The sequence below is a fragment of the Carcharhinus amblyrhynchos genome, chromosome 21, assembly GCF_965287045.1.
Source record: "Carcharhinus amblyrhynchos chromosome 21, sCarAmb.v2.hapA, whole genome shotgun sequence".
Classification (NCBI taxonomy): Eukaryota; Metazoa; Chordata; class Chondrichthyes; order Carcharhiniformes; family Carcharhinidae; genus Carcharhinus; species Carcharhinus amblyrhynchos.
Genome location: NC_137344.1, coordinates 48863076 through 48880713, shown reverse-complemented (window position 1 = coordinate 48880713; position 17638 = coordinate 48863076). Strand labels below are relative to the sequence as shown.

General features: G+C 53.1%; 1 protein-coding gene across 1 annotated transcript in view; it reads left to right on the top strand.

Annotated features, from left to right (window-relative positions):
• Positions 1-17437, top strand: part of LOC145356610 (uncharacterized) — a 91834-nt gene extending 74397 nt beyond the window's left edge. Inside the window, exons 10-14 of the mRNA XM_080209425.1 lie at positions 2882-2977; positions 4484-4717; positions 6416-6581; positions 9926-10021; positions 16292-17437. Of these exons, the coding sequence (XP_080065551.1) occupies positions 2882-2977; positions 4484-4717; positions 6416-6581; positions 9926-10021; positions 16292-16824 (1125 nt within the window). The 3' untranslated portion in view covers positions 16825-17437. The remainder of the gene's footprint in view (positions 1-2881; positions 2978-4483; positions 4718-6415; positions 6582-9925; positions 10022-16291) is intronic.
• The last annotated feature ends 201 nt before the right edge of the window (positions 17438-17638 follow it).

Sequence of the window (17638 nt, the reverse complement as noted above, 5' to 3'; positions counted from 1 at the left end):
ACGCACAAGTACCATTTGTTCAGTGCCATCTTCAAATACAGTTGCAGTCTGTGTCCACATGCAGCCAGCCCCGGGCATCATTCAGATTTGTACTTATAAGTGACCTATTGTGCCGCACTAGTGTCAGGCAACGACAAACACCAACAAGAGAAAATCTAACCATCTCTCTTTGATGTTTAACAGCATTACCATCACTCCACCATCAATACACTGGGGGTTACCATTGAGCAGAAATTTAATTCGATCAGCTAATACAGGAGCAAGTCAGAGATTAGGAATTCTATGGTTAGTTATTCAACTCCTAATTCCCTAAAGCTTGTCCACCATCTACTGGAAATATGTGAAGAGTGTGCTGGAATACTCTCCACTTGGACGTAGAGGCCTTGGAGAGAGTGCAGAGGAGGTTTACCAGGATGCTGCCTGGTATGGAGGGTCTTAGCTATGAGGAGAGATTGGGCAAATTAGGGTTGTTCTCCCTGGAAAGACGGAGGATGAGGGGAGACCTAATAGAGGTGTTTTCTCCGGGTGCTCCGGTTTCCTCCCACACCCCAAAGATGTGCTCTTAGGCTGATTGGTGTAACAAATTGTCCGTAAATTAGTCCCCCCCTCAATCTGGTTTCCAATGTGGAGTGCCATAAGCGTAGACAAGGATCATAGGTGGAGAGGGGCTCGCAATGTTGAAACGGCGGCGCGGGCTCGTTGGGCCAAAGGGCCTGTTTCCCGTGCTGTGTTGTTCTTTGTATAAGATTATGAAGGGTATAGATAGAGTGAACAGTGGGAAACTTTTTCCCAGATTGGAGGCGAAAATTATGAGGGGTCACTGGCTCAAGGTGGAGAGGTACAACTCAGATGTTAGAGGAATGTTTTTTACACAGTGGGATGTGGGGGCCTGGAATGCACTGCCAAGTAGGGTGGTGGAGGCAGGCACGCTGGGATTGTTTAAGACTTACCTAGATAGGCACATGAGCAGACTGGAGATGGAGGGATACAAAAGGATGTTCTAGTTGAAAATCAAGAGCCTCAGGACATTCCTGGGAATTAATAGACTCCTATCGGCCGTCCAACATATTGTAAGGCTCACCTGTCACTTACGTTGGAGCTACTGGGGATCTTCTGCGAATGTCTGTATAGGCTGTGTATGTCTATTGATGTCTCCTTTTTCCATCCACAGGGGATTTGGTCCACCTTGTTGTCCAACAAGGGGCATACACGCGGTGGGTCGTGCGAGGGCTGCTCTTGGATGTTGCTTCGAGAGTTGCCTAGTGCTTCACGTCGTTAGTGTACGCTTAAACTGGACCAATTGGAATCAAGTAGATAAGGTTGTTAAGAAGGCATACGGTGTCTTGGCGTTTATTGGTAGGGGGATTGAATTTAGGAGTCGCAGCGTAATGTTGCAACTGTACACTACTCTGGTGCGGCTGCACTTGGAGTACTGTGTGCAGTTCTGGTCCCCACATTACAAGAAGGATGTGGAGGCTTTGGAGAGGGTGCAGAGGAGGTTTACCAGGATGTTGCCTGGTATGGAGGGGAGGTCCTATGAGGAGAGACTGAGGGATTTGGGTTGTTTTTCGTTGGAAAGAAGGTGGCTGAGAGGGGATCTTATTGAAACATATAAAATGATTAGAGGTTTAGATAGGGTGGATAGTGATAGCCTTTTTCCTCGGATGGAGAAAGCTAGCACGAGCTAGCACCCGGGGGGTGGGTGGGGGTGGGGGGTGTGGTGGGGGCGGGGGAGGAGGTGGGGGGTGGGGGGGGAGGTGGGGGGGTGGGGGGGGGAGGTGGGGGGGGAGGTGGGGGGGTGGGGGGGGGGAGGTGGGGGGGTAGGTGGGGGGGTAGGTGGGGGGGTGGGGGGGTGGGGGGGAGGTGGGGGGGTAGGTGGGGGGGTGGGGGGGGAGGTTGGGGGGGTGGGGGGGGAGGTGGGGGGGGAGGTGGGGGGGTGGGGGGGTGGGGGGGGAGGTGGGGGGGGAGGTGGGGGGGTAGGTGGGGGAGGTGGGGGGGTGCGTGGGGGGGTGGGGGGGGAGATGGGGGAGGGGGGGTGGGGGGTGTTGGGGGGGAGGTGGGGGGGGATGGGGGAGGGGGGGTGGGTGGGGGAGGTGGGGGTGGGGTGGGGGGGTGGGTGGGGGTGGGGGGTGTGTGGGGGTGGGTGGGGGGGGTGTGGTGGGGGCGGGGAGGAGGTGGGGGGGTGGGGGGGGAGGTGGGGGGTGGGGGGAGGTTGGGGGGGTGGGGGGGGAGGTGGGGGGGTGGGTGGGGGAGATGGGGGTGGGGGGGTGGGGGGGGTGGGGGCGGTGGGGGGTGTGGTTTGGCCCTGGAATTGCCGTGGGGGCCCCAATTAAGCCATGGCAGTGTCAGAAGGGCCAGCACTGCGGGGGTCCTGGGCTGGCCAGCAGAATAGGTGCGAATAGGCCCTGGGTGCGAATAGGCTCTGGCCCCTCTGGAATATTTAATGAGATTGGGATCTCTGCAGTTACACAGAGTGCGGAGATTCAGATCCAGTTGCGCTGAAGAAACAGTCACGATCGAGACCAGTTTTCTCAACAATTCAGCACTTTTGGGAGAAGCGTCCCCTCGATTCTGGAACTGGCTTCACCACAGTTCATACAACTTGTCCCAGCTTGCAATCCAGCCGTCTGCTGGTATGCCTCAGAACCCAGGGAGAGAAATACATGGTGTTTGTTTGGACATCAGATCAGGCTTGGCAATCTACAGTGCATTTCTATGGAAGAAATGATTGAGGGAAGTAGAGAGTTCCAAACTATTGATGTCAGGGAGACTGTGTGAATAGGAGAGATTGTGATGAGTTTTAATGGGCACAGCCACCCCATCCATTCAGCGCCTGGTGTCACTGACTGACGGAGTTGTTTAATCCTCTGATTTTTCCCAGAAAGAACTCCACGACCGAAAGGCTGAAGTGAACCAACAATTGCAGGAGACAACAGGCGAGATTGGAAAGTTACAGCAAAAGGTTGACTCCATTAAAGTAAGAGAAGCTGCCAGGTTTAAACTGGACAGTGTTGTAAGTTTGCATATTGTCTCGTGACGAGATATAGAGGCTTGTATGGTTGAACAGTCTGGAGGAATACGGTGGCACAGTGGGTTAGCACTGCGGCCTCACAGAGCCGGGGAACCCGGGTTCGATTCCCGGCTTGGGGCGCTGTCTGCGTGGAGTTTGCACATTCTCCCCATGTCTGCGTGGGTTTCCTCCCATAGTCTGAAAGATGTGCTGGTTAGGTGCATTGGCCGTGCTAAATTCTTCCTCAGTGTACCCCGAACAGAGTGTGGCGACTAGGGTATTTTCACAGTAACTTCATTGCAGTGTTAATGTAAGCCTACTTGTGACACTAATAAATAGACTTAAACAATAAGAACATAAGAAATAGGAGCAGGAGTCGGCCATCTAGCCCTTCGAGCCTGCCCTGCCATTCAATAAGATCATGGCTGATCTGTCGTGGCTCAGTTCCACTTTCCCGCCCTCTCTCCATAACCCTTAATCCCCTCGCTTATCAAAAACCCATCAACACGCGTCTTAAAAATATTTAGCGAGGCAGCCTCCACCACCTCAACAGGCAGAGAATTCCAGAGATTCACCACCCTTTGAGTGAAGAAGTTCCTCCTCAACTCCGTTCTAAACCGCCCCCCCTTTATCTTGAGGCTGTGCCCCCTAGTCCTACTGTCCTTTCTGAGCAGGAAGAGTCTCTCCACCTCTATCCTATCCATCCCATTCATCATCTTATACGTCTCAATGAGATCTCCCCTCATTCTTCTCAACTCTAACGAGTACAAGCCTAGTTTATTCAGCCTCTCCTCATAGCTCAACCCCCTCAACTCCGGCATCAGCCTAGTAAACCTCCTCTGCACTCCCTCCAAGGCCAAAATATCCTTGCATAAGTGCGGTGACCAAAACTGCACACAGTACTCCAGCTGCGGCCTCACCAGTGCCCTATACAGCCGCAGCAAGACCTCCCTACTTTTATATTCAATCCCCCTCGCTATGAAGGCCAGCATCCCATTCGCCTTCCTGACTACCTGCTGCACCTGCAGGCTGGGTTTTTGCGACTCATGCACAAGGACCCCGAGGTCCCTCTGCACCGTCACCTGCTGCAGTTTTTCGCCACGCAAGTAATAATCCTTCCTACCATTATTCCTACCAAAGTGGACCACCTCGCACTTGCCAACATTAAATTCCATTTGCCAGTTCCTGGCCCATTCGCCCAGCCTATCTAGATCCTTCTGCAGACTCTCCACACCCTCCGCGCAATTTGCCGTTCCCCCAATCTTGTCCTGGCCCATTTGCCCAGATACAGTCCTGACTAAGTGCTCTCTTCACGCCAACGTCTACCTCCCACATCACACACTGCATCATTAAGTTGGTTTCTCCCCCAGACCCACATTAACCCTCACAGCCCCGAGCACCCTGATACCACGGGCAGTGGCGGAGCTGTGATTAACCTGCTGAGTTATGTGTTTGTGACTATCTTAAACTCAGGACGCGATGTTGAGGGTTAAGCAACAGGCCAGGGACAAGTGCGTCGAGCTGGCGAAAACCATCGAGAAGGCGCAGAAGGAGGTGTTGGGGTTTCTCGATGGACAGGAGGAGACTGCAGTGAGCCAGGCCGAGGATTCCATGTCGCAATTGCAGCAGAGCCTCGCTGGGCTGCAGGACAGGAGGTTCCAGCTGGAGGCTGCCCTGGAGAGTGACGATAACCTGCTGGTCTTACAGGTAAAGGCCCCTCACCCAGGGCAAGCAAGGACTGTGTACCCCAGGAGTCTGCTGTCACCCAGCCTATATGTGACCTCCCAGACCAACACCTTTAACTGCCACCGTTATGGAACATAATTACACCAATTGTTGGAAGTTGTGTGACAGGTTAGCAAGGTCAAAGAATGGAAAACCAAGCAAAAACGGAAGTGCTGGAAAATCTCAGCAGGCCTGACAACATCTGTGGAGAGAGAATAGAGCCAAAGTTTCCCACTACCAATCCACCAATCCCCCCCTCCCGCCAACCCCTCTCTTTCACCAACGTCTCCCCCTCCCACTGCCACCAACCTCTGGATGACCTGCTGGCTTTATTCCCTCCAAGCAGATGCCGTCAGACCCGCTGAGATTTTCCAGCATTTTCTGTTTCTGTTTCGGATTCCAGCATCCGCAGTATGTTTTGCTTTTAGAAAACGGAGTATAATACTTTACTAAATGGCGGCGCGGGCTCGTTGGGCCGAAGGGCCTGTTTCCCGTGCTGTGTTGTTGTTCTTTGTTCTAAAGGGATAGAATCGAAAATTAGGGAAGTTATATTAAACCTGTATTGAACTCTGGGGCCGTTCGAAGATATCGAGAGGGCTGAAATGTGTGGGTATGAATATGAGGAAGGATTGACAGGCTGAGAGACTTTTCTCTTGGAAAAAGGAGATTGAAGGGTGACCTAAGAGAGGTGTAAAACCATTGAATGTTTTCCTAGAGTGGGGACAGAGAGAATGTCTCCTCTTGTGGGGAAGATAACCAGGAGGGAGAGGCAAAGTCAATGGATTAATTGTCACTTTGCCCGCCCAGGTAGCCTGCTCATTGTAAAACTGGTCCAACTGCCACTCCAGTCACTGACCCCAGACAGCAACATCCACTCCAAAGCCATTGCCGCATGGGGCTTCACCCCAGCCCGATAGAATGGATGGCTAACGTTAGCACAACTTGATGAACAGCAATGTTCTGGTCAACATTTTCCCTGTGGCTAACCTACCCAATAAACACACTAACTGGCCTTTGATCTCTTTACTGCCTGTGGGATCTCGTTTTGAGAGAAATGTTTGGTGTGTTCGCTTATACAACAATCATAACTCATTGGGTAGAGTTTAATGACACCGCCTTCCATCCCAGGAGCCAACTGAAGTCCTTATGTGGCAGATAAGGTCCACATAAGGACTTCAGCTCACTGTTGTTGCTATACTACAAGCAGTGCGAGGGGGGACCACACCATGTGGCCAAGTTGAGGTATACCTAGCCACCTTGCCTTTGGCCTAGTTGGTGGATCCCACTAGCCTGTGCCCAAGTCATCCCCCCTGCCCTTTCGATGGATGTCCCCACCCCTGCTGGCCTGACTGGTCCCCCAGGTGACGTGGCCCCTCTCCTTCAGCCCTCCCCGTGACTGTTTCTCTTCCCAGAGCTCCTGCAGTCCCAGCAATGGACACAGCTCCTGGTGGCGCTGTAGAGCTGTGGGCCTCTGATTGGCTCCCTGCTGGACCCACTGTGGCGGCCATTAAATCCAGTTGCTTTTGAAGAGTTTCGGCAAAGATAACAGTGTGAAAATTGTACTTTTCTTTCGAATAGCTTGCTTCCAATGGAGAGAGATTTACACGTTAATTTAAATTGCAGCTCTGTTGAGAATATTTACCTCATGATTGTATTGAAGTTATACTGTTAATGTTCCAGGAACATCAGAGACTGAACAAGCCTGTGGAGACAGAACCTTTCCCTCACTGTGAGGTTAACGTCAAATTTTCCGCTGTGGAAAACGCCATGACCGAACTGTCCAATCATATCGCAGAGCAACTGCACATCTGCTTCGATCTACATCTGGAGGCGGAAGAGTCCAAAGGTCAGTCGCTTCATGTCACAGTCACCCCCCACTGCGGTGTGGGAGGGGGTGGCTTCTGTTCCCTCCTTCACCCCACCCAACAAACCCACACGCCACCCCGCCCTCCCACCACCCTCCCTTCCACCAGCTCCCCTCCCACCAACCCCCCCTCCCACTCCAACCCCTCCTCCCACCAACACCCCCTCCCACTAACCCCCCTCCCACCAACACCCCCTCCCACCAACCCCCCCCCCACCAACCCCCCCTCCCACTCCAACCCCTCCTCCCACCAACACCCCCTCCCACTAACCCCCTCCCACCAACACCCCCTCCCACTAACCCCCCTCCCACCAACACCCTCCCCACCACCAATTCCCCCCTTCCCACCAACTCCTCTCTCTTACCAACTTCACTCCCACCAGCACCCCCCACCAACCCCCCTCCCACCAACCCCCCCCACCAACCTCCCCCCCCCACCAACCTCCCCCCCCACCAACCTCCACTCCCACCAACCTCCCCTCCCACCAATCCCTCCCCCACCAACCTCCCCTCCCACCAATCCCTCCCCCACCAACCTCCCCCCCACCAACCTCCCCTCCCACCAATCCCTCCCCCACCAACCTCCCCCCCACCAACCTCCCCTCCCACCAACCCCCCCCCCACCAACCTCCCCTCCCACCAATCGCTCCCCCACCAACCTCCCCCCACCAACCTCCCCTCCCACCAATCGCTCCCCCACCAACCTCCCCCCCACCAACCTCCCCCCCACCAACCTCCCCCCCACCAACCTCCCCTCCCACCAATCCCTCCCCCACCAACCTCCCCTCCCACCAATCCCTCCCCCACCAACCTCCCCCCCACCAACCTCCCCTCCCACCAATCCCTCCCCCACCAACCCCCCCCCCCCCACCAACCTCCCGTCCCACCAAACCCCTCCCTCCCACCAATCCCCCCTTCCCACCAACCGCTCCTCTCCACCAACCGCTCCTCTCCACCAACTCTCCCTCCACCAACTTTGCCCCCCCCAACCCCTCCCACCAACCCCCCTCTCGCACCAAATCCCACCAACCGCACCCTCTCCCACCAACACCCCTCCACCAACCCCGCCCACCCACCAGCCCCTCCCCCTCCTCCTCCCACTAACCCCTTTCCCCCAACCAACTCTCCCTCTCCCACCAGCCCCCCTCTCCCCCGCGCTCCCACCTTACCTGGTAGAGGCTGGGCAGGGATGATTGGAAAGGTGGAGATCTGCTGATGGTGTGTTTGGGTAGAGGGCAGGACAGGGAAACAGAGGCTAAGAATCTTCTGACACGCCTCATCGTTGCCACAGTTGGCACTCAATGCCAGTGGGTCTGGAGCAAGGCTGCTCAGCCATGGTAGGTGAATGAAACATTACAGCGTAATAATAGTGCTATAAAATATTCTCCAGGTTGTGAGTACTGAGGGAGAGACATAAACATGTTTCTCTATATTGTGATGGGATAACCCCCCCTTGCCTGGATGGGTGCACCTCCAACACTCAAGAAACTTGACACCATCCAGGACAAAGCCGCCCACTTTGATTGGCACCACAATTACAAACATCCACCCCTTCCACCACCGACGTAGCAGCGGTGTGTACTATCTACATGATGCACTGCAGCAATCCACCAAAAGATCCTTTGACTGCACCTTCCAAACCCACCACCGCTTCCACCAGGAAGGACAGGAATAGTAGATACATGGGAACACAATCACTGACATGTTCCCCTCCAAGCCACTCACCATCCTGACTTGGAAATATATCACTGTTCCTTCACAGTCACTGTCAAAATCCTGAATTCTCTCCCCAACGATAATGTGGGTCAACTCATGGACTTCAGCGATTCGAGAAGGCAGCTCACCAACACCTTCTCAAGGGCAACTAGGGATGGGCAATAAATGGGCAATGAATGGGCAATGTCCATGTCCCATGAATGAATAAAAAAAGTTACTACAGTCACTACTCTTCAGAAAGTATTTCAATGCTTAATAAACATTTGGAGACATCCTGAGCTTGTGAAAGATACCATAGAAATGTAAGTCCTTTGGTTTGCTTTCTGTGATGCCAGAGAATGGGCATGGACAAGGTGTGGAAGATTGCCTAACCAAATCACAGCCTGTCCAGGTTTAATGGGAACATTGAGTGGTAAATTAGGATAATGTGTTCTCCCTCCACGTTCAAGGCTCGTGCGCCAACCCAAATGTGACAGATAACTTTGAAAGATAATGGTGGAATATACAAAATAATGAAGGGGATGGATAGGGTAGAGGTGGAGAGATTCTTCCTGCTTAGAAAGGATAGCAGGACTAGAGGGCACAGCCTCAAGATAAGGGGGAAGGGGCAGTTTTGAACGGAGTTGAGGAGGAACTTCTTCACTCAAAGGGTGGTGAATCTCTGGAATTCTCTGCCCGTTGAAGTGGCGGAGGCTACCTCGTTGAATATATTTAAGTCACGGGTTTCTGATAGACAAGGGAATTAAGGGTTATGGGGAGAAAGCGGGAAAGTGGAACTGATCCACTTCAGATCAGCCATGATCTTATTGAATGGCGGGGCAGGCTCGAAGGGCTAGATGGCCTACTCCTGCTCCTATTTCTTATGTTCTTATGAAAGACCCCTTGCTCTCTGCTGCTTGTAAGGATTCCTTCTGAATTGAGTGTCTCGCTGGGGGTTTGTATTAGGCAGTTAACTCGCACTAAACCAGCAGCTTGGCTCTGAGAAAGCATTGGGAGATGTGGTGGGCAGCGGGAGATTTCACACTGGATCGGCAGTGTATGGCACTCAGTCTGTCTGTTCAGCCGATCTATTATGGTTATACGCTCTGGAAGGAGTGAAAGAAAAGGCCAAAGGTTGAAAATCTGAATAAAAACTAAACGCTTTTATAATCAATGCATTGAACTTCACCGGACAACAATACAAGGCTCCTGATAATCACAGAGTGACTCTTATTTCAAACAACCATTTCTAGCATTTTCTTCTTCTGTATTTAAATCTGCAGTGTACCTGTCCTGGGAGTGTTTGATGGGGGACAGTGTAGAGGGAGCTTTACTCTGTATCTAACCCCGTGCTGTACCTGTCCTGGGAGTGTTTGATGGGGGACAGTGTAGAGGGAGCTTTACTCTGTATCTAACCCCGTGCTGTACCTGTCCTGGGAGTGTTTGATGGGGGGACAGTGTAGAGGGAGCTTTACTCTGTATCTAACCCCGTGCTGTACCTGTCCTGGGAGTGTTTGATGGGGGACAGTGTAGAGGGAGCTTTACTCTGTATTTAACACCGTCCTGTATCTGTCCTGGGAGTGGTGGCAAAGAAACACGTGTATTGAATTAGATTTCTGTCCTGTTCACAGATACTGAGAGCTCGGTGTCCACCAGCCTACCAGTTACATGTTCCGTGGAAGCCAAACCTGAGTCCAGCTGTAAGGAGAACGCAGATTATTTACAATGTATGTATCCTTGCTGCCTATCTGAATAACTAGGGCAACCATCTCATATGAAGTAAAATAAGAGGCGCTTTGGCTGTGGGTCTGGGAGAGGTCTGCGGGCAGTGCAGTTTCATTGCAATGTGACAGCAACTGCTTTAGGGGAACAAAATCTTGCATCTTATATTGTGGTCTCACAACATTTTGACGAAGAACAGCACAGCACAGGAAACAGGCCCTTTGGCCCTACAAGCTGGTGCAGAGGGATCTGGGGGTCCTTGTGCATGACTCACAAAAAACCCAGTCTGCAGGTGCAGCAGGTGGTCAAGAAGGCGAATGGGATGCTGGCCTTTATAGCGAGGGGGATAGAATATAAAAGCAGGGAGGTCTTGCTGCAGCTGCATAGGGCACTGGTGAGGCTGCAGCTGGAGTACTGTGTGCAGTTTTGGTCGCCGCACTTGTGGAAGGATATATTGGCCTTGGAGGGAGTGCAGAGGAGGTTCACCAGGCTGATACCGGAGATGAGGGGGTTGGACTATGAAGAGAGACTAAATAGACTGGGTCTGTACTCGGAGTTTAGAAGGCTGAGGGGGGATCTTATAGAGACATATAAGATAATGAAGGGGATGGATAGGGTAGAGGTAGAGAGATTCTTCCCGCTTAGAAAGGATAGCAGGACTAGAGGGCACAGCCTCAAGATAAGGGGGGGGGGGTGCAGTTTAGGTCAGAGTTGAGGAGGAACTTCTTCACTCAAAGGGTGGTGAATCTCTGGAATTCTCTGCCCATTGAAGTGGTGGAGGCTACCTCGCTAAATATATTTAAGTCACGGGTAGATAGGTTTTTGATAGACAGGGGAATTAAGGGTTATGGGGAGAAAGCGGGAAAGTGGAACTGATCCACTTCAGATCAGCCATGATCTTATTGAATGGCGGGGCAGGCTCGAAGGGCTAGATGGCCTACTCCTGCTCCTATTTCTTATGTTCTTATGTAAGCCCTTGCCGCCCATTTTAAGACACAGTTAGTGCCTTATTCAAGTCTTTCGTCGATTGTCGACATTTTTGTCTACCTCTAGTGGACCTCCACAATAAAGGGGGTGGAAATTTAGGGAATTATATGTGTGCCAGATTAAGGGAGATCTAATTCAGGGACAATTTATTGATGCCAATCAGCCTAAAAAAAGCACATTTTTGGGGTGCGGAAGGAAACCGCAGCACCCGGAGAAAACCCACGCAAGCACGGGGAGAATGTGCGAACTCCCGCAAACACCGACCCAAGCCGGAGATCTGAGCCGGGTCCCTGTAACTGCACAGCAGACAGTGATAGTCGCTGAGCTGTTGTGTTGCCCCGTAACTTCCTGGTGATCACAGCGAACTCGCCGCTGCAGAGGGACTGTCCTTCCCTGGAGCTGCTAGGCCCCCTGTCTCCCCCCGACTGCCCTCACTCAGGCTGGCAGAGAAACGCACCCCGCCTGGGTGCAGCAGAGCTGTACGAATGCAGCACAGCGCGGAAGGCTACACCTTTTTTTTTTAACCCCGCTCACTGTCCGGTTTGGCAGGCAGGGTGTGGGGGGAGAAGTGGGATATCTTCGAACACTCTCGGTGTAACTATCAGGGTAAAACTGTCAGCACCATCTGAAATTAGAATCGCAAAATCCCCACGGTGGAGAAGGTGGCCATTCGGCCCATCGAGCCTGCACCAACCCAGATCCTATCCCTGTAATCCCACACATTTACCCTGCGAATCTCTCTGACCCTAAGGGGCAATTTAGCGCGGCCAATCCACCTGACCTAGCGATTTAAATAACCATGACGGATGGTTCCCAGCCAGGTGAAATTGTCCAGGGCAAGTTAGCGCTTCTGGACAAATGCCAGGGAAACCTGGGAATTTCCTGGAGGGATGCCCCGGAGCATCAATGGGAAACCGCCCCGAATGCGACGTTGGGGAGATGGAAAGTTACAGCGAGCCGGACTCGGTCCTGCTCAAACCATTCAGCTCAGACTTCCGGGAATCTGCCTCCCACAGGCCGCTCCAACTATACGGAAAGAAAGGAATTCCTTCCAGAACAGGGGCAAACAGACAAAATCAGGGACAACGCCCGGAAATATGGAGCATTCGTCGATAGGTTAGAAAATGATCACGTGGAAACGTAGCCTCACAGATCAGCAAAGTCTCTGCTTTCACTGGGGCTTTCTGCACAGTTTAAAGGGCGTTCGTTTTCCATTCCTGAGTGTTAATCAGTGCCTCCCCCTGCACTGAGAAGGGGCTCAGTGTCTCCCCCTGCAGTGAGAAGGGGCTCAGTGCCTCCCCCTGCACTGAGTAGGGGCTCAGTGTCTCCCCCTGGCAGTGAGAAGGGGCTCAGTGTCTCCCCCTGGCAGTGAGAAGGGGTCAGTGTCTCTCCCCCTGGCAGTGAGACGGGGCTCAGTGTCTCCCCCTGGCAGTGAGAAGGGGTTCAGTGTCTCCCCCTGGCAGTGAGAAGGGGCTCAGTGTCTCCCCCTGGCAGTGAGAAGGGGCTCAGTGTCTCCCCCTGCACTGAGTAGGGGCTCAGTGTCTCCCCCTGGCAGTGAGAAGGGGTTCAGTGTCTCCCCCTGCACTGAGTAGGGGCTCAGTGTCTCCCCCTGGCAGTGAGACGGGGCTCAGTGTCTCCCCCTGGCAGTGAGAAGGGGCTCAGTGTCTCCCCCTGGCAGTGAGAAGGGGCTCAGTGTCTCCCCCTGGCAGTGAGAAGGGGCTCAGTGTCTCCCCCTGCAGTGAGAAGGGGCTCAGAGTCTCCCCCTGGCAGTGAGAAGGGGCTCAGTGTCTCCCCCTGGCAGCGGGAAGGGGCTCAGTGTCTCCCCCTGGCAGTGAGAAGGGGTTCAGTGTCTCCCCCTGCAGTGAGAAGGGGCTCAGTGTCTCCCCCTGGCAGTGAGAAGGGGCTCAGTGTCTCCCCCTGTAGTGAGAAGGGGCTCAGTGTCTCCCCCTGCAGTGAGAAGGGGCTCAGAGTCTCCCCCCGGCAGTGAGACGGGGCTCAGTGTCTCCCCCTGGCAGTGAGAAGGGGCTCAGTGTCTCCCCCTGGCAGTGAGAAGGGGCTCAGTGTCTCCCCCTGGCAGTGAGAAGGGGCTCAGTGTCTCCCCCTGCAGTGAGAAGGGGCTCAGTGTCTCCCCCTGCAGTGAGAAGGGGCTCAGAGTCTCCCCCCGGCAGTGAGAAGGGGCTCAGTGTCTCCCCCTGGCAGTGAGAAGGGGCTCAGTGTCTCCCCCTGCAGTGAGAAGGGGCTCAGTGTCTCCCCCTGCACTGAGAAGGGGTTCAGTGTCTCCCCCTGCAGTGAGAAGGGGCTCAGTGTCTCCCCCTGCAGTGAGAAGGGGTTCAGTGTCTCCCCCCGGCAGTGAGACGGGGCTCAGTGTCTCCCCCTGCAGTGAGAAGGGGCTCAGTGTCTCCCCCTGGCAGTGAGAAGGGGCTCAGTGTCTCCCCCTGGCAGCGAGAAGGGGCTCAGTGTCTCCCCCTGGCAGTGAGAAGGGGTCAGTGTCTCCCCCTGGCAGTGAGAAGGGGCTCAGTGTCTCCCCCTGGCAGTGAGAAGGGGCTCAGTGTCTCCCCCTGGCAGCGGGAAGGGGCTCAGTGTCTCCCCCTGGCAGTGAGAAGGGGCTCAGTGTCTCCCCCTGGCAGTGAGACGGGGCTCAGTGTCTCCCCCTGCAGTGAGAAGGGGCTCAGTGTCTCCCCCTGGCAGTGAGAAGGGGCTCAGTGTCTCCCCCTGCAGTGAGAAGGGGCTCAGTGTCTCCCCCTGCAGTGAGAAGGGGCTCAGTGTCTCCCCCTGCAGTGAGAAGGGGCTTAGTGTCTCCCCCTGCAGTGAGAAGGGGCTCAGTGTCTCCCCCTGGCAGTGAGAAGGGGCTCAGTGTCTCCCCCTGCAGTGAGAAGGGGCTCAGTGTCTCCCCCTGCAGTGAGACGGGGCTCAGTGTCTCCCCCTGGCAGTGAGAAGGGGCTCAGTGTCTCCCCCTGCAGTGAGAAGGGGCTCAGTGTCTCCCCCTGCAGTGAGAAGGGGCTCAGTGTCTCCCCCTGGCAGTGAGACGGGGCTCAGTGTCTCCCCCTGCAGTGAGAAGGGGCTCAGTGTCTCCCCCTGGCAGTGAGAAGGGGCTCAGTGTCTCCCCCTGCAGTGAGAAGGGGCTTAGTGTCTCCCCCTGGCAGTGAGACGGGGCTCAGTGTCTCCCCCTGGCAGTGAGAAGGGGCTCAGTGTCTCCTCCTGGCAGTGAGAAGGGGCTCAGTGTCTCCCCCTGGCAGTGAGAAGGGGCTCAGTGTCTCCCCCTGGCAGTGAGAAGGGGCTCAGTGTCTCCCCCTGGCAGTGAGAAGGGGCTCAGTGTCTCCCCCTGGCAGTGAGAAGGGGTCAGTGTCTCCCCCTGGCAGCGAGAAGGGGCTCAGTGTCTCCCCCTGGCAGTGAGACGGGGCTCAGTGTCTCCCCCTGGCAGTGAGAAGGGGCTCAGTGTCTCCCCCTGGCAGTGAGAAGGGGCTCAGTGTCTGCAGTGGGATATTAATGAATGTTAGTATCCACTGTCTGATCACACCTTCACAATATCTACCATATAATAAGTGTAGCACACCTGAAATTGCTGACTGCCACTGGAGACACAGACAGGCCACACTCCGTCACCTACAACCCTCCGCTCACAGAATCCCCGTCACTGAGATCAACGAGAATTTCAAATTTCCTATTCCCACACCTTTAGAAACTCTTTGAGATGTTGTGACAAGTCCAATCAGGTGTAACAGGGTTTTTACTAGTGATAGGATTAGTAATTATAATCATAGAAATCTTACAGCACAGAAAGAGGCCATTCGGCCCATCGAGTCTGCACTGACCACAATCCCGTCCAGGCCCCATATCCCTACATATTATACCCACTAATCCCTCTAACCTAAGCATCTTGGGCACTAAGAGGCAATTTTAGCACGGCCAATCAACCTAACCCGCACATCTGTGGACTGTGAGAGGAAACCGGAGCACCCGGAGGAAACCCACGCAGACACGAGGAGAATGTGCAAACCCCACACAGACAGCGACCTGAGCCGGGAATCGAACCCGGGTCCCTGGAGCTGTGAAGCTGCAGTGCTAACCCACTGTGCTACTGTGCCGCCCCACTTCAAGAATCAGCTGTGAAGGAACAGTGCTTTATTGCACAAAATAAAGTAAAACCCGCAAACCTGTGGTGAACACAAACAGGTCCCAACTAGGAAAATGTTCCCACTCATGGGCCTGCTTTATACAAGGCTGCGTATATGACTCCACCTGGTGAGTGAGTTACCAATCCCCAAGGAGCTCGGATTCAATGAGTCCTACAGGGAACTGAATCGGGGGCCATCACAATAACATTCCAGAAACAATGAAATTGGCTTTATAAAATGGAATGCTGTTTATTTCTAATTTAGTGTTAGAATTTAAGAAACTTCTCAGAATATTTTAGCTTCTACCTTCACTGCAAGCGGATGTCCCAATATTTAATTTACTCAGTGTGATCATTTCTTAAAATGATTCCACTCCTTATAATTTCATGTTTGTATGTCTGTGAAAATCCTTTCATGCGATTGGCTGCTGAGATGCTGAGTGGCACATTCTCCCCATGTCTGCGTGGGTTTCCTCCAGATGCTCCAGTTTCCTCCCGCACTCCAAAGATGTGCGGGTTAGGTGGATTGGCCATGCTAAATTGACCCTTAGTATCAGAGAGAGACGAGCAGGGTAATTACACCGGGTTATGGTAGGTTTAAGGTGCTGGGGAGCAGGTACAGAGGAGATGTCAGGGGTAAGTTTTTCACTCAGAGGGTGGTGAGTGAGTGGAATCGGCTGCCGTCGGTGGTGGTGGAGGCGAACTCGCTGGGGTCTTTTAAGAGGCTTCTGGATGAGTATATGGGATCTAATGGGATGGCCATAAAACATTAGATGGGGTCATGGGTAGGGAGGTGGTGTTGAGATGGCAGCGTGGGCTCGTTGGGCCGAAGGGCCTGTTTCCCAGGCTGATTTTGTTCTTTATTGAGAGTTATAGATAGGCCTGGTAGGTAGGGATATGATCAGCGCAACTTGTGGGCCGAAGGGCCTGTTTGTGCTGTAGTGTTCTATGGCGATAGGACCTGGGTGGTGTATTAGTGTAGGTTCGATGGGCTGAATGGCTTCCCTCTACACTGTAGGATTCTATGATTCTAAGACAAGGGAAGGAAAATCAGGCGAGATATTTAGTAGACCAGTGAAGGTGCTGGCTAGGATCATGACCCAATGAATCCATTGGGAACTCAAAAGTCTTTATGAGACTTTGCCTCACTGATCATTTTCTCTTGTATCTCCAGATGCTCTCCAGCTGACATTTGACCCCAATACAGCACACAAGCACCTCCTCCTCTCGGATAACTATCGCACGGTGACAGACGTTGACCCCGACAGTGTCCCTTACCCTGAGCACCCTGACAGGTTCAGCAACTTCCCTCAAGTGCTGTGCGCTGAGAGCATTTCGGAGGGCCGCTGCTACTGGGAGGTGGAGATGAGCGGACATTGGGCGGGAATTGGGATCACCTACGGAGGAATCAAGCGGAAAGGGTCGAACATGTGCAGCCTGATTGGGAGGAACAACCTCTCCTGGTGCCTGGTGTACAGCAACAGCAAGTGTTCTGCCCTCCACAACAAACAGGAGGTCACCGTACACTCGGGGAGGCACCGGCGGATTGGAATCTACCTCGACTATCCGGAGGGGACACTGGACTTCTACGGGATCAGCAGCACCATGGATCTAATCCACAGGTTCAAGACGGTGTTCACGGAGCCCGTGTATCCCGCCTTTTGGATATTTCTGGGAACGTCTCTCCAGATCTGTAAGCTGAGTTAGGGGAGGCTCTCTCCGACGGGGATCATTTCTATTTCTGGCTGTGTTTTGCAAGTTGGGGAAAGCAAACTGGTTTCGTCCATGGCGACACACTGACAGAGAGTGGTTAGAATGTGGAACTCACTCATGGAGAAGTTCGGGCGAATCATATCTAACCGACAAAAGACCACACTCACTCAGTCGGTTTGGGAACATCCGTGGACACAAACAAAAAGTTAATGTTTCAGGTCAACGGCGTTCGGTCAGAATGGTTTTTATTTTCAGATTTCCAATGTCTGCAGAATGTAAGAGGAATCGAGGATAATTACAATTTGACACCAACAAGTCCAGAGAACCTCAGCAAAGAATGACTTGCTCCCTATATGCGCTGATATCTCTTGCTTTTGATTTTATTATCCACCCATCCCATTGATCTCATTATTCACCCATCCCATTGCTAGCCCTAAGATCTACATGAGGTACAGGGACTAATCTTACATTCTCCCAAAGACTGCCATCAGACTTTTGAATGGACCTACCTCACATTAAATTGATCTTTCTCTACACCCTATGGCTGTAACACTACATTCTCCATTCTCTCCTTTCCTTCTCTATGAACAGCCTGTACAGTGTGCAAGCAACAGTACTTTTCACTGTATGCTAATACATGTGATAGTAATAAATCAAATCAAATTAAATTAGGAATGGACAATAAGTGTTGGCCTCCCCAGCGACATCCCCATCCCATGAAAGCATAAATGAAAAAACAGTCACTCAGCTAATTTTGACAGTATCTTTACATCGATCATTACAGGACAATGTCTTAGGAAGTCCATCA